A 20,663-nucleotide genomic window follows, 5' to 3' on the forward strand; every position below is an offset into this window, starting at 1 on the left:
ATGCAGTATTTTATATCCATTTTAATGTAATAATAGATTTGGTTGTATAGTGTTAGGGTGGGGTTATTGCCCTCACACACTGCGACACAACTCTAACCCACAGCTTGTAGTATCCTCTATAGGTTACTGACAGAGCTGTGCGCCCCTGCAGACACGCGCGTGTGTGTGTGAAGCACACTCCCCCCAGGTTATAATTGATTACGCTGGCTCTCGCAGCGGTTGGCGCGTGCAGCTGAGCATCACGCGCACGTGTGCGCTGTTCCGCTCACCTGCGCGCGGAGCTTTTTCCATTTGGATTAGTAGCGGACAAAGCCGGGAGTCCCTAAACACTGAAATACTCCTCTGTGTATGAAATGTGTCTACGGGCAGAAGCAGCATCGCCCCACAGGCACACAAACACAAAGGTGGGCGCACAACAAATTATGTAACAACGCTCCTGTTTAGCCTATTAGTCTTAAACCCCTGCGGATTCCGCCATTAGGTTAGCATAAAGCGCCAGTCTGCGCCACAAAGTAGCGCTAAAACGCGTTTATTGTGTGTGTTTCTATCACAAAGCCGGCTCCATGGCGGTAAAAAGAGTAGCTGAGGTAGTAGCGTGTAAAGAACTGGGTCGTCTTCGGCTTAGCTTGCCAATTTTTTGCCGCCACTTCACACTAAAAGCGCCCTGCATGCACACAGTGTGTGTGTTTAATGGATGTGATGAATGCTTACCTCCGACGGCAGCCCAGAGAAACACCGCGGTTATCAGAATTCCCATAGGATCCGGGAAGTGAGGCTCCTGCAGGAGATAACCTTGAAATAACGGGCTGGATCTTCTTCACACACCCGCCGAGCGAGGTGGAGCCGAGCCGCGGAGCACAGTCCTCTGTGTGTGTGTGGTGTCAGGTGACCGATTAAAGCCCAGACCGGTGCCAGAGAATCAGGTTGACGTCCTGTACTTAGCAAAAATATTTGCGCATCAACTCTGATAACAGTAGGGGCATGCAGCTCTCCTTGGAGTCAAGTGAAAATAAATTAACTTAAACTGCGCTCTGTTTAAACCCCAGCCAACAAGCTCTTCAATGACACTATTAGGATAACACTTTGATTGCAGGCTCCCTGTAGGCTCCATCACCTCCTCTAGCTGCTGCTCAATTATTTTTGCAGATCACTTTGAAACAGCTGGTAATGTAAGGCACATTAACAGGTCTGTATGTCACCTTTGGGAGTTATTAAATATCCAACTGCAAGCTCCCTCCTTCAAAGGCACATAGTGTGTTTTTGTTGTAGAGCTAATCCATCTACAAGGTCTATATATGCAGCCCCCTGAAAAAAACCCCAAAGTAACGATATTGGAGATATACACACTTTTTATTGCTTTTTTCTTATTGTTCCTCTAATTATCCAGACAAAAGACACCAGTTTCATTACATTAGACAAAAGGAATGAATCTATTTACAGTGGTCTTCTTTTAAACACTGACAAACTTAATTCACTCTCAACGTTTTTTATGTCTTTTGAGGGACACGGTCAATCAACCAATCCACTTGCATTAAATAAACAAACAGTTATTTATTTATGTAGACGATGGCTTCTGTTTAGAGTGTTGAACTTGTGTTAGTGTCATCTAATTTTAGGAGCCGGCCTTGGTGGTGGGTAGCGCTGATTGGGTCCGATGTATTTCAGTGGAGTGTACTTTGGCTTCTCAATCACTTCCAGACTCAAGTAAGGCTGCAGGGCTCGGGGAACACGTATTGTTCCCTCCTGGTGAGAGAACGTAAGGAAGTATAGTCTTAGTTTCAAAACTTCTTGAAAACATATGAGAAAAAAGAGCTAGACTTTATCAATTCCTGTGAAAAACTAAATACACCCTCACCACTTCTATAAGAATTAACAGCCAGTTGGTGTTATTCAAATGCACTTAATTATTTGATTATCATTGAGTGTGAGTACCTTTACAAAAAGCAGAACTTTGGGACTTTGCTGGTCTGGAGCATTCAGGTGTGTGTTAACACGTGCTACAACCTTCCTAAGAGTGGACATCCCAGCAAATTTACCTCAAATGTTGGCTGTGCAATGCTCCGAGAAGTTTAATGGTTAAAGTTCATGATGGCACAATTATACAAGTACGGATTGTTTGGAAGTGTTGAAAGGAGAAAGCCTCTGATGTAGAAACAGAGCATGGCAGCATGAGTTAGGTTTGAAAAGCTTCAAGATTTCAAGAACAAGTCCTCTGTGAAAACGTAAAACCACGCACAGCCTATCAGCACCAACACAACGATCCAAACACAGCAGCAAATCAAAAGAACGGCTGAAAACGAAAAAAGAAAAAAGAAAATCAACCTGCTACAACGGCGAAAATGTTTAGCTCAGGTATATGCGATGTCAAGGTATCCATCTTTTACTACAGTCTAGATCAGTGGTCTTAAACTTAAAATATCTGTGGGCCACTTCTGTCATCTCGTGTGAGGGACACTTTAGTGTTCAAGTAGTACAAAAAAAAAACAATCACGAAAACACCCACAAATATTTCCAAAAATGTCGTGTTTTGTTTGTTTTTTGTAATTTCACAATTTGTATAACAAGACAAAACTGCTAAAGTGAGCACAATTATTGTTCTCACTCTTAACTAACTGAAGCCTTTCACTGAACTACCAAATGAACAAACTGGCCAGACACGTGCCAGCACTTCTGCTATAATTTTGTTTGCATTTACCGAAATAAAAATGCAGACCTAAGTGTACACATTCGTTTTGGACTACGAGTGAAAATTGTTTTCTTTACAAATAACTCTCTCACTGAACTAACACACCCAATCCCTCATCACGTTTGTACTCTCTGCTCATATTGCCTTCATATTAAGTCATTTTTTCCTTTTTAAAGAACTTATTGTAGCATTGCACTCAACAACAAACAAATCCTCTCTAACAAAAAAGTAACTTCACGTCAATATAAAGTAGGGGTGATGTGGGCCGCTAGTTTGAGACCCCTGGTATAGAGCCTGAACGTGACAGCTCAGTGGGTTTTAGAAAAAATTTAAAGATCCTTGATCTTGAAGTTCACCTGTACCATTCAACCTCAACCTGACTCGGTTGCCGTTTCCACTGCTGCAGTGAGACTTGCCTTTTACAACTTCTAACCCTTCTGTGGCTCTGTGTGCTGATTCAGAATTACAAAACAAATTATTCTTTGCAAACACAAACTGTCTTGTGGCGCATAGAGTCACCAGCTTTCTTTACACTCAGTAAAGAAGTTGTCTCTCTCCCAGCAGCCTCAACTTTCCTTTGTTGTTCCACTGTGGCGTGTGCACGGGGCGCATTACTGCAGACAGCTGCTGTAACTAGGTCGAGTAAAATTTATTTAGAACCTCACGTGTATGTGCAAAGTCCCAGAAAAAAATGTTTGGAAGGCTAGGATGTGAGTTTGACAGAAGTGATTTAGAGAAACATGAATCACAACAGTCACAACACCACAAATATTACACATTATACACTGTGTTAGGTAGATGAGCTGACGTTTTATTATGAGAAACATGAGGGGAATATACTACAGAACTGTCTTTCATAATAATGTGGGGGAAAAAACTAATGTGGGGGGGAAAAAATGCTGCTGGTGTCTTACTTTGGTTTGGTGAGTCTCTAGGATGGCGATTACTGTTCGGGGGATTGCACACGCTGTGGCGTTCACCTAGGATGAGGAAGAAAACATAGATTACGGAGGTGGTATATCTAACCAGCAGCAATATACAGCAGTGCAGCATCATCTGCAGTCTTACTGTGTGGGCGTACTGCAGACTGCCGTCCTCTCTCTCATACAGGATGTTGAGGCGTCTACTCTGGTAGTCTGTGCAGTTGGACGCACTGGAAACCTGAGATACAGAGGATATAAAATGAGCAGCAATTATAAAAACCAGTCCGTAAATTTATTCATGCAGGAGTGGTGTGAGTCGCTATTGACTGTACAAACTGAAAGCTTCTTGATTAGAAATAGAAATGAGGTAACTGGAAGTAAGTAGGTAAATGGGTAATATTTATATAACAGGGCTGACCTCTCCATAGCTGTTTCTCCCAGGCATCCAGGCTTCAATGTCATACTTTCTGTGTGCCGGAGGGCCAAGTTCCTCTGTCGGCATGTCTAGCACTCTGAAGAAGAAAATAGTCACAGGTAAGGGTCAGATCTCAACATGTGAGGGATGTGTAAAGTGAAAGTAGTGCTGCATTTTCTGTAGACATTGGGTGACTTGAGCTTTAAATCTACTTTTTTTCTGTTTCACTTCAAATTCAAGACAGAACAGGGTTCAACCAAACTCACTGCTTTATGACTACATGGGATTGTCAGCCTGTCAATGGGCAATTTAGAAGCATTTCTTCCCAGACTCGACCCCTTGGATATAAAAAGTCATCATTCTATCCTTTTAGACACATGTGTACCGTTGAAACGCAGCTCACCTGTTCATATTTGAATGGCCAAAAATGTGACTGACAAATCCTAATCGGGTCACTTTCCAGTCGAAGTTGAAGGTTTGTTTTGTTTTTTTGCTTTTGTTTTTTTCAGAAGTACTGAAATTATTCCAAGCTTTACCGAGAAGAAGAGGGACGAGGTCATAATGTCACCAGTCACCAACACATGTGACCTGGTTCTAGCCATACATGTCCTTTCCACAACATTACCTCCACCATGTTTTACAGATGATGTGTTATGCTTCTGATCATGAGCCATTTCTCTCCTCCTCCATACTTTTCTTAAACACCATTTTGGTTTCATTTGTCCACTGATTTTTTTTTCAGAACTGTTGAGGCTCTTTCAAATGATTTCTGGCAAAGCTGGTCAGTGCAATCCTTCTTTTAAAGGATGTACCAGTTTCTTATATCTGATAGGTTTCTTTTGGTTTTACAGCCTAATGGACTTTTCCACTTTCAATGGAAAAATCTCGATTTCTTTGGACCTCATATTGAGATTTCCAGTGAACTAATGGAATAATAAGGGCGCAAACCTCACCTGGCCAAGAAAACGAAACACTACCATGCTAATAATGGCCAGAAAACCTTTATGGCCCCAATATGTTCATTGTGTTGCGCACTGAATTTGACATCACATCCTGTCTTGCTTCAGCCAGTTATGCAGATCTTGATCTTTGTAACGTAGCCAGCTGTGCCATGGCCACTGCAGCCGAGCTGAAGAGACTAGTATAGGATCTTGTTAGTCTATACTGCCATTTTAATGATATACCAGTACAGAAGCTCAGAGACACACGGATATACAGACGTTGGAACAGAAAGCCTGAGTTTGTAGTGGGAAAAAACAAAAATGGACAAATTGTTGGCTTCTGGTTTTGAGTTCTTCTCCTCCTATATCAGCACTTATGTGGCATTATTGTCTGAGTGGCGACACCTAGTGTTCACAAAAATACTGCAGCGTCTTAATGTTGGATATAAATACAAGTGACTGTGAGATGACGTTGTGGAACAAAGCAACCATTGTAGTGGGTATACAGAGCCACAGAAACACAGAAAACAGTGTTTACACATCAACACTAAAAATACCTTTACACTTAATATCTTTGGTCTTTTGTTGTTATGCTCAGCTTTTCCATCTTTCCTCACTACACAAAACTATTTCTTACAACCAGTGCAAGCATTCTCTGAGAGAAAACGGGGAGGAACCTCGGCATTTTGCATTTCAGAATATTTCCACAATGTACAAAACTATCATTTTGTCCGAGCTGAGGACACAGCTGAGGAGACAGTAAGACTGTGTGTGTGTGTGTGTGTGTGTGTGTGCTGACATGTAGTGCAGTGTGTGTGTGTGTGTGTGTGTGTGTCTGGTGTGTGGTGTGCGTCTGTGTGTGTGAGTGTGTGTCAGTGTGTGTGCTGACCTGTAGTGCAGTTCCAGTGCAGAAAACATCTCTTTTTGCAGACTGACAAACTCCTGCAGCAGCTGCGAGCTTTCTTCTCCTGTCTTATCTGCCGTCACTCCAAACATCTCCACCTGCACAGACGCACATAGAAGCAAGCAGCCGCACAAGCAAATAACCACTTACATTATCATTGGTTTGTCCATGTACAGCAAATGTACACATTAAACTTCTGTGTGGCTTCTGACCTTATTGAAATGATGAACTCTGTAGAGCCCCCATGTCTCTCTGCCTGTGTCGGTCTCCGCTCTGTAGCAGGTGCTGCTGCACACCGTCCTGCACACAGACACGACAGCATCGCATTACGTGTAATTATTCCATATATCTCAAAGTAAGAGGTGGGGTGTACCTCACCTGACAGGAAGGTCCTTCCAGTTCACTGCATGATCCATGAAATAGCCTGAGGGAAGAGATACAAATGGATGCATCCAGTTTACACATTACCACCCCTCTCCAGATTAAAGAAACGCAACTAAACGTACAGAGATCCACGAGAGCTTTTCTTTACTGAAACCTGACTACTGATAAGTTGATGGACAGCAAGACACACGACATCTCAATTCAGCAATCGATCGAATGCAGGATTGCTGTTGGGACTAAGCAAACTTCTCTCAGTTACTACACTCGATAGCTGTAGGCTTACTGAACAATACAACACACTGTTGCTGTATTGATACACAACCAACTGGTTATTTGAAACTGTGAGGAAATGGACAAAGAAGCTTTACCTGCCACCCCAACCTCTCCAGTTCCAGCCAGGTTGAGGTCTGGGAAACGTGCAGGGTCCAGTGAGTAGACTTGTGAGCTGTGGGCATTGGGCTGCATCCCACAACCCTCCTGGAGGTGGGTCAAATCAGAGAGCAGAGTGAGATTATCTGTGGCTGTGCCCAGTTATTTCAATGAAAATTTATATATAACTGCAAAACAATTCATTTAGAATAATTTAAATTAAAATTGTTTGAAAAATGAGCTGAAAAATGAGATTAATGCAGATGTGCTAGCACCAAAAGTGAGTCAATCCCCAAAGACTCCCATGTTAAAATGCTCAACTTTGCTACAGATATGAATATGTTTATGGCCTGGTTTTGAAAAATGGTTTTCATCTCTATGGCTAATTACAAAGGTTATGACAAGGTAGCCATGTGAATGTATCTGACTCAGTCATTTTCATTTTATTAAGGCTTTAAGTTGGGGGCATAGCCACTTTGAGTGACAGGTGAGCACCTACTCAGCAGCAAAACTGAGCTCCTAAACTGTGCTTATATCTGGCAAACAATAAACTCAAATTAAAGCCTTAAAATGAGGCTGAAAGACAAGACTACACAGAATAGTGAGTGTCTTGATGGATGAGGCCATCCTTTATGTATAGTGTATGACAAAAGTATTTTATTGTGACTTTAGAAACCTGAGCTTTGGTACTCACAAACACTGCACCCTTCAGCATATCAGGCACAACCATGGGAATGAAGCCCTGTAGGAGTCAAAGGAGGAATCCATGTTTGGCATGTCTAGATATTATATATATATATAGATATAATAATACACACTACTAACATTAATTATCCGGGGATCACATCAAATGACCAAACACACATACCCGTCGCTGTAGCGTGTCAAGGGCAAAGTTCTGGAGTGCAGCTTGAAGTCTGGCCCCGGCTCCTCGAAGATAGTAGGACCTGTGGCCTGAGACATGAGCTAGATGCCTGCAGCAGTGGACAGAGGAAATGTGAATAGCGCAGTTTATTTAAATTAAAGTAGCTTGTACTGTATATTAGACAGTGTTATAGTGAACATACAGTACAGTGAAGGACTGTAAACAACAACCAGAGTCATCTTCACCTCTGCCTGATGAGTCCTAACTCTTCCCCCAGCTCTGCATGTCCTTTGGGCTTAAAGTCAAACTCTGTACCAGAAACACACACAAACGTTTGTGTCAGCATTCATTAAAAAAATATTAGGTAATCAATTTAAAGTTTAGAAATCTGCACTTCTCATCTCATTAGTCACCTGGTTTCTGTCCCACGAGCTCCACCACCCTCGCCTGGTTCTCATCTCCTATTGGCTGGAAAGAGCAAGAGAAACTTATGCTTAGTGACTTGAGCTTCACAGTAAATCTCTCCCAAGCAGCTCAGGACAAAGTAGTGTGTGCATAGTGTATCCTGACCACATCCGGGTGTGTAGTGTTGGGCAGCCTGAGTGCTCGGCCATAGTGTTCCTCATCCAGCTCGGTCTCTTTGTGGTACAGATGATTGAGTCTATTGCGGATCTCTCTGCCCTTCTGAAGAGCTTGGTTGTACTCTGGAAGCTAAAGAATAGAAAAGAGCAAAGACTCAGAAGTGGACACATGAGCTTTATTATAGGTCAAAAACACAGGGGAGTAGGAAGGTTAACTGACTCAGTAACAAAAGAGACAAGGTTCTGAAGTGAAACTTACATTGGCGAGGGCTTTCTTGTCCTCCTTTGTCTGTGAGGAAAAGATCAGTTAGGTCACAGAAATCTACTCTCTGACAACAAAAAAACCTCAAAGCAGAGTAAATGGTGACGCAAACCTCGATAGAAACTGAAGTTCATTCTGGTTATAATGTTTAGAGCTGTAATAACTATTTCTCACCACTAGTGCTCTGACTATATCACTGATGCGCCGCTTCTCTTCCTCCAGCTCAGAGATTTCTGTCTTTACTGCCTGGAGCTCCTGCCACACACACACCTAAAAGGTAGACAATCAGGATGATCGAGTCAAAAGCAAGCACATTAGACAGCAGTGATATTAAGCAGGTGTACATATGTAAAAACACTGAGAACCGATCAGTCAAATTTAACACAGTCGATCTAATTTTAAACAACTGCTTTGTTTCTTGTTTCCCAGATGATTTCATGGTAGGATATCTTACTTACAGTCACAAGTATTCAGACCAAAGACGTCACTTTTTATTATGGTAAGTAGTAGTTTTAAGGTCAGTCAGCATGACTAGACATTTTTGTCAATTTTTAGATCCAGGCAAGATTTGCAGTGCCCTCCATAATGTTAGGGGAAAAGACTGGGTTTTTTTTTCTGCCTCTGTACACCACCACCACAGTGGATTGCAAATCAGGGAATCAAGATGCAATTTAAGTGCAGACTTTCAGCTTTAATTCTCAGGGTTATAAAAGATTTTGTATGAAATCTTTACACATCTATGTATCAGTGGGAGTTTGTGGCATCACACGTTTGGAGCGAATCATGTCCCAGTTACATTTTAAGCAAATGCATGTGGAGGCTTATTGTAAAAACTGATTTTTCAGTGAAGCGATAACACCCAGAAAAACTTTAGAAAATAGTGACATAAGATAAAATTATGGTGTTTTAATGCCACAAACAGTACTTAATTAGTAACTAAAACCGCTTACAATTTTCCTCACATCGTCCCCTCGCAGGTCCCCTTTCCTGCTCTCTACATTAGCTATGACTTTGTCAGTCTCCTCACACACAGCTCTCATGTCCAGCTCAGGCTTGTCACTGTAGCCTTCACGGACATGCTCGTACAAACGACTCCGGACTCCATGCGACAAGCGATGCGGGACAAATACATTTACGCTATGCACTGGACACTGTCTGGCTACCGGCTTTAGCACAGCAGCTGCAAAAACCCCAACTTTAGCGACCATGCCGATGCAGGTCGCCATGTTTGTATCTGTAGCTGAGGATGCGTTCACGGAGGTATAGGAACAATCAACGCTGTATTCTGTTTAGGCTCTTGCTCAACTGAAGTTTCTCGTGGTTATCAATGTGTCCCGAACATTTGAGGCAATGTTTGTGTATTTCATTATTATTTTCATTGTTATTATTATTACTATTTTTGATTTATGATAAATTTATATTTTTAGGTGTCAGTTTAACTAGGTAGCGCTATTTCTGGCTGTTAAAAAGTCCATATCTTCCATGAATGCAGCATGAATACGGAAACCAGTGTTACCGCAGCTAGAAACCAAATAAATTTTTGTAAACAATTAAATTTGGAAGAGAGAGAGAAACAAGTAGTTATTTAACGCAACTTTTGTCACAGAGGAGGAGCAGGATTTATTTATTTTTAAATCCAGTAACAGGAAACGGCTCATCCCCCCCAAACAATCGTCACGGGGCAAAGGTCAGCCAATCAGATGAACGGAAGTTTACCGTTGCGGTAATCCGGTTCAGAGACGACAAGTGCGGCCGACAGGAGCTGAACTCAGTCACAATTTTCAGCTCCGTGAGCCCTAAAAGCTGCAGTCTTTACCGGCTAACCACCGAGCTGAGCGTCTGTGTACACTGCCATGGTGGACTGATGTGTGTAACGACGAGAAGCGTTTGCACAGGAGGAGATTTTTTTTCTTTTTTTAAGCTAGTTTGTACCTCCAGTTGGTGATGGTGTACACAGGGCTGGATGAGTAGCCTGACGAGCAGCGAGTAGTAGCCTGACGCCTCTTCACCGCAGGCCGGGACAAGCGTTTCAGCTGAGTCCGGAGGACCAAGACAACCAAATGCTTCCAAGTTTTTGACAATAAACGAGGTACTTGGATACAGTCGGTCTGCTCCAAACTGCCTCACCAGTTCCTGCTGAAAGTGAGACCCAACCAGCTTTCACGGTGGAAACGAGAAGAAGAGCAAAGGTAAATGAAAGCTAAAAAAAAATCCCCCATCACAGCCTCTATGAGCAGTGTGCTTTGGAATTTTTAAAACTCCATCTTTTATGGCAAGTATCATACATGTGATATTAAAATCAACGAGTTTCTTCACTTGCACTGTATTGCAATGCTCTCATAATGTGTGGCTAGGAAAGCATACCTTTTTCTGCCAGTGATTTGAAGGTAGGTGCTATCTGGGCCATGTGTCCACAGTCTCTGGGTATAATGATGGTCCTTGGATGCATAAAGATCAGCCTGTTCTGTGTTTGCTGATGTTAAATGCATAATGCATGTGTATAATTCTCTGCTTGTGTCCACACCTTCAGATGAATGCTGTGCGGGGGGGCACAGTCACCTGGCGTCCCCAGCCGTGGCAGGACGGAGACGGGGGCGGAGGGGAGCCTCTGTCAGACAGCGACTCAGAGGAGGAGGACTTCCCCGATGACAGCACCACCCCGCTGGGGGACTACATAACTCATGGTGGGACATTAGAAAATGACAAGGCTGGGGTTTCTCTATTCCTGCACTACATTGGGCTGATCTTACCTTCTGTTGCCACTCTCTCATTCCTCCCACCTCTTTCTTCTCTGTCTTTCAGGACTGAAGCAACTCCTGGATGCTCAGCAGCTGTGTGATGTTACCCTCCTTGTTGAAGGAAAGAAGTTCATGTGTCACAGGTATGATTGCCATATGTTACAGGGTATGGAGATGCAAGGGTCTAATTCCCTGACAATAAGTAATTATTGACAATATTGGGAATAAATAAGCATGTTGATGCATGTTTTCCTGTGTTGGAGCCCTGACTTTGGTGAACAGGACCCTATCTCAGATGATAAAACCTATATAATATCCTTCATATCTTAAGTCTGAAGTACAGTTTGCCTCCACAGCATGACTTCTCTTCTCCACCTTTGACGTACTGAGTGTGTGGGCTCATTCATAAAACAGTAGAACAGCAATGTGCATCTCGGCCACTGTATTCAAGGTGATGATGCAACACGGTGGTTTCCACCAGTGCCTGCCCCTGTGTATTTACAATGGAGTAATTCTAAGTTTTTGAAGTAATTACACACTATCAATATGTAATTATGAGAGCAATATCAGAGGAACGTTGTCTTCACTGTGTAGTGTACCACTGCACATGGTTGAAATGACAATAAAGCCACTTGACTATTCCTTTTTCCCTTTTTTTTTCTTTAGTAAACTCAAAAACATGACTTGAAGAGCTTTGAACACTGAAAGACTGCAAAATTGATTTTCTAGCACTGACAAATAAATGTCCCTTTTATTTATACGCTCTGGTCCTTAGGTTTTTAGACAGTGTTATAGTTTTTGTCATTTTACCTCTGTATGCCACCACAGTGGATTTTAAATCAAACCATCAGTAAATAATTTACTTGGAGTGCAGACATTTAGCTTTAGTTGGAAAATTAAGGAGCAGTACAAGGTGAGACCTGTTCTCTGCCATTTTATAACAATTTTCAGTAGTTTTCAGAGGTTCAGAGGAATTGAGATGAGATGCCTGACATTTAGAATCCATGGATGTCACCAAATGTTGTGTTTCCTCCAGTGAGGTGTTTGTTTTTGGGTCTCTCTGCATTCAGTTTTGTATTTAGTAACTAAATAGCTGCTCTGTTGAGTTCGGATCAAGTGACTGACTTGGACATTGAACAATCTCACATTTTTCTTGCCTTAAGAAACTCTTGGGTTGTCTTTTTGCTTTGGGTCATTATCTATTTGTAGTTCGAAGCTTTGTCCATTCATGCTTGCAGAATTTGTCTGAATCTGAGAAGGGAGTGTAGCTCTGTGCTCATCGTGATAGCTTTCTTGATTTGGATTGACACAGCTTTGAAACTTTGTATTAAAGTGAACAGCTACAGCTCTTTTATCGCCTTAATTTGCTGTGGAATAGCAAGAGAACCAGCCTCTGAAAAAGAGAGCTATGAGCAGGTCTAGATTATTGTGATTTTATATAATGATGCAAGTGACTTTGAAAGAGTGTGCATTGGTGCTCATCTACTGATGAGCTGAGAAGAGCCTTTTACTAAGGCAGCTCATCTGGCACACTAGAAAAAGAGACAAAAGTCACATCTGCATTATGTTTGAAACTCCAGTGTGATTCACAGCAGTGTCATTTCCCAATGTTTTTGTGCTTTCCAAAGCTATCACAACCACCATTGCCTCAAGGGCAGAAGAAGATAAAAAGCCACATGTTATAATGTGTAGTTCTGCATGAAAATTTCCCGTCAGTCAACTGCATGCATTTGTTAGCACTGATACCCGTGGTTTAGAGTGATATGTAAGAGAAGACAGGGCAGCTTGTCCTTCGGGAAAATGGTCTGCTTGGAAGAATAGTTATTACAGTAGGGTTGAAGTGCAGAAACTCGCCATTAAAAGACGTGCAATGGAAACTTCAGTGTTACAAAAACTATAAAGGCACAGGTTTAGGAGTGGAGTGAGTATAGGAACTTACCAGATGAGTCATCCTTTGCTATATTCTGAATAAGAGCACCAGTGTGTGTGATGAAAAGAAAGAAAACAGTTCAAGCCTGAAATTTTTAAAGCTCTGTAATGCTTTTGGGAGGCATTTGTCCTGTTAGATCGGGGATGTCAAACTCATTTTACACCGTGGGCCACATACAACTGACTTTAAGCTTGAGTGGGCTGGAACAGAAACTCTCCTTTCAGTCAGTGGACAGAAGTGTAAATACAGTTTAATCCCTGAGATATCGCAACGTAAAAAAAATAAGAGTAATTTCAAACGTATGTCTCTGTTTTTCTACATGTTTCTATAGGCACTATGACTGTTTGTGCTAATATAAGATTACATAAAATTACAGACTGTCTTGTAATTATGCAACATGAAAGTTTCAGTTTTGTTAAGGAATTTATTTATTTTTTGTGTGCATCTATGGATCCATTGTATAAAACCTAAATTTGTACAGTGAAGGAAGTTTTCTTAATTGTTTATTTGTTACATTTTGTTGTGGTTCACTTTAATGTCTCACCCATCTGCTTCTTCTTTTCTTTTGACTCTCCCTCGACTTCTCTTTGCCATCAGAGTCCTTTTAGCAGCCGTGAGTCCGTACTTTCGGGCCATGTTCACCAGCCCGCTGGTGGAGTCTCGCCTCACAGAGATCCGGCTTGAGGAAGTGACGCCATCTGTCATGGAAACCATCATCCAGTTTGTGTACACTGGGGAGGCTGGGCTCTCTCTGGATACAGCTGAGGATCTGTTTGTGGCTGCCAACCGCCTTCAGGTCATGCCCCTCCAGGACCTGTGCTCCAGGTAAAGTTAATATCCTCAGTAATTAGATGTTAAAGTTCAAGTGGCTACGTTTTTACTTTGACTTTAGATTGTAATTAAAATAAAACCTATTCTGTTTTCTAGATGAAGATGGCAATTAAATCATCTTGTGTCATTCCCTTTTTCTCTTCTTCTGTTTTTCTTTGACATTTTTCTGCTTTTTTTTTCTCACTTTAAATGCTTCAGGTTTCTTTTTGAGCACCTCTCAGTGGACAACTGCCTGGGGATGTACTCTCTGGCTCGCTCTCACCATGACCAGCTCCTGCTGCGTGCCTCCCTGCGACTGGTAGCCCAGCACTTTCCCCGGGTGGCCCGCCAGAAAGACTTCCTCCTGCTCGACCACGGCACCTTAGGCAGTCTTCTGAGCTCCGACCGTCTGGGCGTGGACTCGGAGGCGGAGGTATATGATGCGGCACGCCGCTGGGCAGAGCACCAGCCTTTGGATCGCTACGCTCACATGCCGGCGCTGCTTCACCACCTGCGCCCCGGGCTGTTGTCCCAGGAAGAGAGCCGAAGACTGAGCCAAGAACTGGGGCCAGCAGCAGCAGGAGAAGGCCTCGGCGGGCCTCTCAGACCACGAGAGGGAATGTTTGAGAAAAAGATTGTCTGTGTGGACCTGACGCCTCGGGAAGATGAGTATTTAGCTGCAAGAGACTACACGGTGGACTGCTTTGATCCTCGGACAGGGAAGTGGGAGAAGCTAGCACCACTCGGCTCACTTGTCAGTCCTGGCTGCACAGCTGTGGGCGACAGGCTTTTTGTAGCTGGTGGGATCCTGCGGACCGGCTCTGTGTCTGCAGCCGTGCATGAATACGATGCTGTGTTGGACCGCTGGATAGAGCAGCCTTCGATGGTCCAGCCCCGGGCCATGCTAGGCCTCCTTGGATGTGGAGAGTCACTCTATGCTTTGGGTGGCAGCAACCGCTCAGCTCTCCTGGACTCCAGTGAGACTCTGGACCTGACCACACTTCAGTGGAGTCCTGGGCCTCGGCTACCGCTCCCCCTGCGCGCCTTTGCCTGTGCAGCACTACGTGGAAGACTTTACCTCCTGGGTGGAACCACACTTGAACAGAACCGAGCTGTGGTCCACTCAGGCGTGCTTATTTATCACACCCTGACAGACTGCTGGACACGTGTGGCACTAGATTCAGGTGCCACCTGCCTCGCTGGAGGAGTAGCAGTGCGAGGTGGAGTGTGCGCCATTGGGGGATACATGAGGGATACCACCAAGTTCCTGGATGGTAACTACACCAACCTGGAGACTTTGGACGCTACAGGCCGTGTGCTGTTTTTCAGAGAAGGCAGAGGGTCAGGGGTGGAGAGGGAGGTGACTGGGGGAGGGGTGCTGGTCAGCGCAGAGCAGCGAGGGGGAGCGGGTGGCGGAAGTGACCGAGCTCCAAGCCCCGTCGTTTTTCCGGGGTTGCCTCGGCGGATTGCAGCAGGGGGTGTGGCCAGGTGGAAAAGACGGATTTATGTGCTGGGAGGGGAAAACGGCTCGCGCTTTTACGACAGCGTGTACTGTTGGAAACCCGGCTGGCGCAGCTGGGTTCAGAGACGGGAAAAACTTCCGGGAGATACCGGAGGCGTGAGCCAGTTTGGGTGCACCACTCTAAAATTCCCTAAAAAACACATCCTGTCCAGACTCAGACTAGCCAAAGAAAACTGCAAGAAGCCCTCTGACTAGCTGAGCAGGAAGCAGCGAGACTGAAGTGAGGGTCATAGACACAGATTTACTCCAAGGAGAATCAGCTCCTCCATGGCTTCTTGAAATGTTGAATTTTAAAATGAAGTCACGTGGAAAATAGCATTTTATACTATCTGAGTTCAGCCACCAAGCAGGCCTAGAATAGACCGGATCATCTGAAAGTGTCACAGATACATCAGTAGTCAAACAGGCAGTAGGTAGAGGCAGAAACTGGGGAAAAGTCAGGCAACGTGCACCTGAATGTAACTGAATCCACTGTTTGTCCTCTATAACCCAGAAAAGGGCCTTCACTTGATTGAAGTGTGATGTTATTTTAAGCTTTTTTTTGCTGTTGTAATAACTCTAAATTTGTGGATTTTCTTTGGACGCATCTAGTTTAGACACAAGGATACTGGCACATTCCTGTTCACTTTATTTTCCTAAATCTTTTTTATTGCTCTCCTGATCTCAGCCTGCAAAAGCCCTTTGATACTGCAATTTACAGCACACAAAACCTGACTGGATGGGAAATGTATTGTAGAAAGTTTTAGAATAACTGTATTTATAGAGCATCTTTGAAAAAAATCAAGAAATAATGGGTGTTGAAAGAAAGAAAGAGAAGAAATGAGCCCATAAATCATTGATTGTAAAATAGATAATGGACTTTCTATAGCCTTTGTAGTGTTGCATTCCTGAAGACAGGAATACAGAAAGTAATGTAATGTAAGAAGAGCATGGATATGAGTTTCTAAGTTTTCTGTGAGTTGAAAGGATTTTTGATGGTGCGAGAAACAAGAGTGAAGAACAGACTGGACCTGGTAAACAATGTTTGATGTCAAAGATGACACGCACACATCTGGGAGTCATTTCAATAAATTGTGTGTGGAGGATTTCAGAGCAGCCATTGTCTCAGCCATGTCTGACACTTTTCTAATTAAGATGCAAAATGAAGGTTTTTGTTGTTTTCACAGATTCATTTTGATCCCAGGTTACAAAACTACATTAAACAGCTTTTCTAATGGCTCCAGCCCTCCCTCCCCCCCCCCTTTTTTTTTATTTATTTATTTATTTTTTAGATCAACAATATCAGGAAATTTGTGGTTGATAAAACTTTGAATAACAAGCTGATATGTTTCTTTTTTCATCTGACATAAATCATTTGGCACTGATATCTGTGAAAGCCATGGCACTTGCCGGGATGCCAATATTAGTCAACAAGGCCATTACAGCAATGAAAGGCCAATTCACCTTGTTTTTTTATGAGTTCTGATAACTTATTATATGATAACTTATTTACTGTAGATATCTTAATTCTAATCATTTACGGCTATTTAAGTTCATTGTTTTTAATTTATTACATATTCCCTATCGTGGCCCTGCTGTATTATCTTAACAACCTCCACATGTGAGCATGATTGGGATAAATATTCTAGACAAAGAGTGTGTTACCTAACAGAAGTGAATTTCCTGGTAATTCTGACTAATACGTTTAAAAAAAAAAAAAAAAGTTTTATATTCGTCTGAAACCCCAATGTTATCCTTTACACTAAGCTTTGAGCAACCCTTCAAGTCACTCCCTGTATGAACCTAGACTCTTTTAGCTCCGCCCACTTTACGCCAGCTTTCTTCTGACTGGCTGCCCAGATTAGGAATAGGAAAACAAAAACAAGACGTGAAGTTCTGGTCACATTGTAACCAGTACATATATGCCAGAAAGTAATGAAGAGAACAATATGTCCCCTTTAAAAGTGTTTTGGTTAGAAAACACTCGAGTGGGAGAAACGGAAAAAATGAAAGACTGTATTAACACATTCAGTGAGTTCTTTTAATCAGCTGAACAAGGACATCAGTCAGTCAGTGGGAAACTGTCCTGGAGGAAACTTTGTAGTTAATGTGATATCTAAACCCCTCTTAGAATTTGACCTTCAGTATCCTTGTGTCTAGACTCTGTTACATATCTTTCCTCCATCTTGAAGCCAGTTCAGTCTCTGCTTGATTCAGCAGACACGTAAAGCTTCAGCCGTAGGACTTTGAATGTACTTGGCATGGAGGTTATGGACTATCTAAACACACATTGAGTAGCATTGCACCTTATTTATTTATTTTTTAAAAGTATTTTAAGTCTTTTGTTGTTTCTAAACATTTGTGTTGAGACTGCACTTCCTGGATGTCCTGTAGGTCTGCTCAGAAATGATCTGCTGTGACTCTAAAACGCACTAATAATTATTCAGATGCCACAGAGATTAGGTCACGGTCAGGTTTTGTTTTGTTTCATTCTAAATCCGCTTTTCTCCACTTTCCACTGATAAATAATTTCAGAATCCAAAGTCAAACTGTCCTCTTATCCTTCCAGTTGAAAATGTTGCGCTAATAGTTTCTCCTTCAAGGTTGGAAAAGTGGAATTTCTCCAATTTTCCCAGCTCGCTTCACAGGCAGCAAGTTATTTCTAGTGGCCATAGTGACTTCCTAGGCTGTGCATCCCCATTAAATACTGTGGTCTTTATTTTATGTAGTGCGTACTAAATGATACTTTGCTTACTCTAATTTATTCTTGCTTTATATTTGTTAAATACATGGACGTGAGCTGAGTTTCAGGATTCCCTTTTCCTCTTCACTGCTGATAATCAGTCCAGTTTGGATAAGAATTATTCCAAGTAGTTTGTTGGTACAGAGGATTCCATATGTTTTTGGGAAATGACAAATTTTTAATATATTTGCCACCTGCTTTGCCATAAGTTTGTACAACACCACAGTGGATCATTTTCTGTCACTTATCAAATTCAGGGTTGCGGTTGGGCTGGAGCCAATCCTAGCTGTCATAGGTGAAGAGGTGCAGTACACCCTGGATGCAAATTCAGTCTATTGCAGGGCTGACACATAGACAGACAACCTTTCACATCTACAGGCTATTTTAAAAAAACAAAAGACACCAGTTAACCTTTGAACTGTGGGAGGAAGACAGAGTATCCGGAGGGAACCCACACAGATACTGGAAGAACATGCACACACAGAAAGGCCACAGATTGGATTTGAACCCAGGACCTTTTTGCCGTGAGGCTAATCACTGCACCACTTACCACTCTTGAAGTGCAGACTTTCAGCTTTAATTCAAGGTATATATTGTGTCTGAGTGTAATGATAGTTTTTTTTAATACTTGGATAAAATCCTTTGCAGTCAATGACTTCTTAAAGTCTAGAACTCATGGAGAACCAATGCTGTATTTCCTCCTTTGAGATGCTCTGCCTTTCAAGAACATCCCATTTCTTTGCCTTTAGGATGTCTTGAGTTGCCTTTGCAGTTTGCTTTGGCTCATTATCCGTTTGCACGGTCCCATCAGTTCTGTATTTGTCTGGGCAGAGAGTACAGCTCTATACACGTCATAGGTCATCCTGCTGCTTCTGTTAGCAGTCACATGAGCTATAATGATGAGTCGCCCAGTTTCACTGCCAAACCATACATGCCAATACCATAACGCTGCCTCCACCATGTTTTTCATATAACGTGGTGAGCTGTTAATCTTGGAAGTTCATCCTGGTTAACCAGGCTCTTTTAGATGATGTCCAGTCTGACTTTGTAGTTGTTGAGCATAACCAGTGGTTCACAACTTGTTGAAAACCTTCTGTATTTCCATTCATGGAGAGGTCTCTTCATACACAAAAACTCCTCATGAGTGCCCTTGACTTGATTAGATGTTGTGAAATTGTTTTGCTTAATCATGGAAATAATTCAACATGAACTTAAGTTGTCTTCTGGGTTCTTTCAGGCCTTTTGGTGTTGCTGGTTCAGATTGTTGAATTTGTTCACTCCTAACTTTTTTTTTCCTTTTTAATTAGTCATGGAACAACATCAACTGCCATAACCCTGCTTTTTAAGTCAGTTGTCCAGTTACTTTTGAGCCTCTGGAAATGGGGAACTGCGTATAAAAGCAGCTGTAATTCCTAAACATTTAATGCAATACTTTTATTAAACCCCTTGAGTTGTAGCTGGAAATCTGCACTTTAATCACGTTGATGGTTTAAAATCCACTCTAGTACTGTGCTGAAGCAAAACTACAAAAAAATGCCATTCCACAAAAACTTATGCACCCGATGTTTCACTTTTGCTTCTTCCTGCCTTTCACTGAGCCACTGCCATTAGCTGAAATATGACCGCCAGTAGATTGGCAGCTTTCTCTTCTCCCTCAGGTGAGGTCAGTCCAACCTGGTGTTGAAGTTTCACGGATGAGCTGGTAATGCGAGTCTCTCATGATGAGACAGTAATGGTCTCTGCTCACGGTTTGCCATTTTAGACATTTGATATGGAAGAATTCATACCAGTGTGTGTCTGACCAGTGAGGGTTTCTTTCTTTGTTTTGTGTTTCCAGAAAACTCCACACTACACTGCCTGTTAATTATTTCCCCTGACTTGCTCTGAGCTGTCACCCCGGAAATGTCAGACGAACTGATTTCCTCTCCCTCGGTGTGCTTACAGCTTGTGTGACATGTGAAAAGTGACTGTACGCATGCATGTTTTCTATGCTGAGGCGTAAATGTGTTCTACACAAGCTTTTCGCACACATCCAGGGCTCACATGCCGTGCGCCCATTCAAAGAAGCTGCCCTAATTTGTATTACTTAATGACATTTGTGAACTGGAAGGCAAATGGATGCTTCAATGGAAGCAGTGCTATCAAATGAATAAAGGACTTTTTTGCTTTTGTGTTTCGTGACTGTGACTTTTTTGACATGCCAGAACCTTTTATGTTGACTTGGTCACAATGATTTACAAGAATCATATTTTTATCATTGTTTAGTGAACCGTTGACCAAAATAAGGAAAAGTACCCATCTTTACTGGTAACATTATGGGTTGTTGTGGGAATAAAAGATGCAGGACATGCATAAAGTGGGTAATTGTGCATGTAAAATATTAATTAAATCCAGTGGAGCTACTTAACTCAAGGCATGTTTTTCATGGTTTAGTGTTAATAATTACTCTAATAAATAAACTGCTGAATCTGCCCATTGTCAAAAGTGACCAGAGCTCTCACTTAGACCAGTCGCCCCAACTTTGCTGCCTAACTGCTGCTCATCTTTGTAGTCAAGTTGATGCAGAAATGTAGGTGTATTTTTTTTTTTTTTTTTTTTTGTGTAGATAACA

At 42.4% G+C, this 20,663-nt stretch overlaps 3 protein-coding genes across 3 annotated transcripts in view; 1 reads left to right on the forward strand and 2 right to left on the reverse strand.

The window, feature by feature from the left end:
* Positions 1–1,119, reverse strand: part of LOC102307744 (vicilin-like seed storage protein At2g18540) — a 6,671-nt gene extending 5,552 nt beyond the window's left edge. Inside the window, exon 1 of the mRNA XM_005926580.3 lies at positions 712–1,119. Coding sequence (XP_005926642.1) covers positions 712–757 — 46 coding nt within the window. The 5' untranslated portion in view covers positions 758–1,119. The remainder of the gene's footprint in view (positions 1–711) is intronic.
* A 212-nt stretch (positions 1,120–1,331) lies between these two features.
* Positions 1,332–9,606, reverse strand: sars2 (seryl-tRNA synthetase 2, mitochondrial). Its single transcript, XM_005926572.3, has 16 exons — positions 9,281–9,606; positions 8,505–8,600; positions 8,328–8,357; positions 8,058–8,198; positions 7,901–7,955; positions 7,733–7,796; positions 7,491–7,596; positions 7,317–7,364; positions 6,622–6,730; positions 6,248–6,293; positions 6,082–6,169; positions 5,855–5,967; positions 4,028–4,121; positions 3,755–3,847; positions 3,601–3,666; positions 1,332–1,743 (listed from the first exon to the last, which is right to left on the reverse strand). Exons 1-16 carry the CDS (start codon positions 9,554–9,556, stop codon positions 1,603–1,605), a joined length of 1,566 nt encoding a protein of 521 aa, XP_005926634.1. The 5' UTR covers positions 9,557–9,606; the 3' UTR covers positions 1,332–1,602.
* Positions 9,607–9,815: 209 nt separating this feature from the next.
* si:dkey-260j18.2 (uncharacterized protein LOC325231 homolog) lies at positions 9,816–20,661 on the forward strand. The gene is made up of 5 exons (XM_005926573.2): positions 9,816–10,519; positions 10,861–11,014; positions 11,133–11,211; positions 13,596–13,823; positions 14,028–20,661. Exons 2-5 carry the CDS (start codon positions 10,861–10,863, stop codon positions 15,523–15,525), a joined length of 1,959 nt encoding a protein of 652 aa, XP_005926635.1. The 5' UTR covers positions 9,816–10,519; the 3' UTR covers positions 15,526–20,661.
* Positions 20,662–20,663: the final 2 nt, after the last annotated feature.

Source organism: Haplochromis burtoni, unplaced genomic scaffold, assembly GCF_018398535.1.
Source record: "Haplochromis burtoni strain Fernald_Lab_line unplaced genomic scaffold, NCSU_Asbu1 Contig_94, whole genome shotgun sequence".
NCBI lineage: Eukaryota > Metazoa > Chordata > Actinopteri > Cichliformes > Cichlidae > Haplochromis > Haplochromis burtoni.

What these genes read in the sequence shown, in the direction of transcription:
- sars2 (XM_005926572.3), bottom strand. Translation starts at nt 9,556, where the DNA reads ATGGCGACCTGCATCGGCATGGTCGCTAAAGTTGGGGTTTTTGCAGCT. An exon ending in ATATAGTCAGAGCACTAGTG is followed by an intron (nt 8,358 to 8,504) that starts GTGAGAAATAGT and finishes TTTTCCTCACAG; the next exon opens with ACAAAGGAGGACAAGAAAGC. An exon ending in ACACTACACACCCGGATGTG is followed by an intron (nt 7,956 to 8,057) that starts GTCAGGATACAC and finishes TGCTCTTTCCAG; the next exon opens with CCAATAGGAGATGAGAACCA.
- si:dkey-260j18.2 (XM_005926573.2), top strand. Translation starts at nt 10,861, where the DNA reads ATGAATGCTGTGCGGGGGGGCACAGTCACCTGGCGTCCCCAGCCGTGG. An exon ending in GGGGGACTACATAACTCATG is followed by an intron (nt 11,015 to 11,132) that starts GTGGGACATTAG and finishes TCTGTCTTTCAG; the next exon opens with GACTGAAGCAACTCCTGGAT. An exon ending in AAGAAGTTCATGTGTCACAG is followed by an intron (nt 11,212 to 13,595) that starts GTATGATTGCCA and finishes CTTTGCCATCAG; the next exon opens with AGTCCTTTTAGCAGCCGTGA.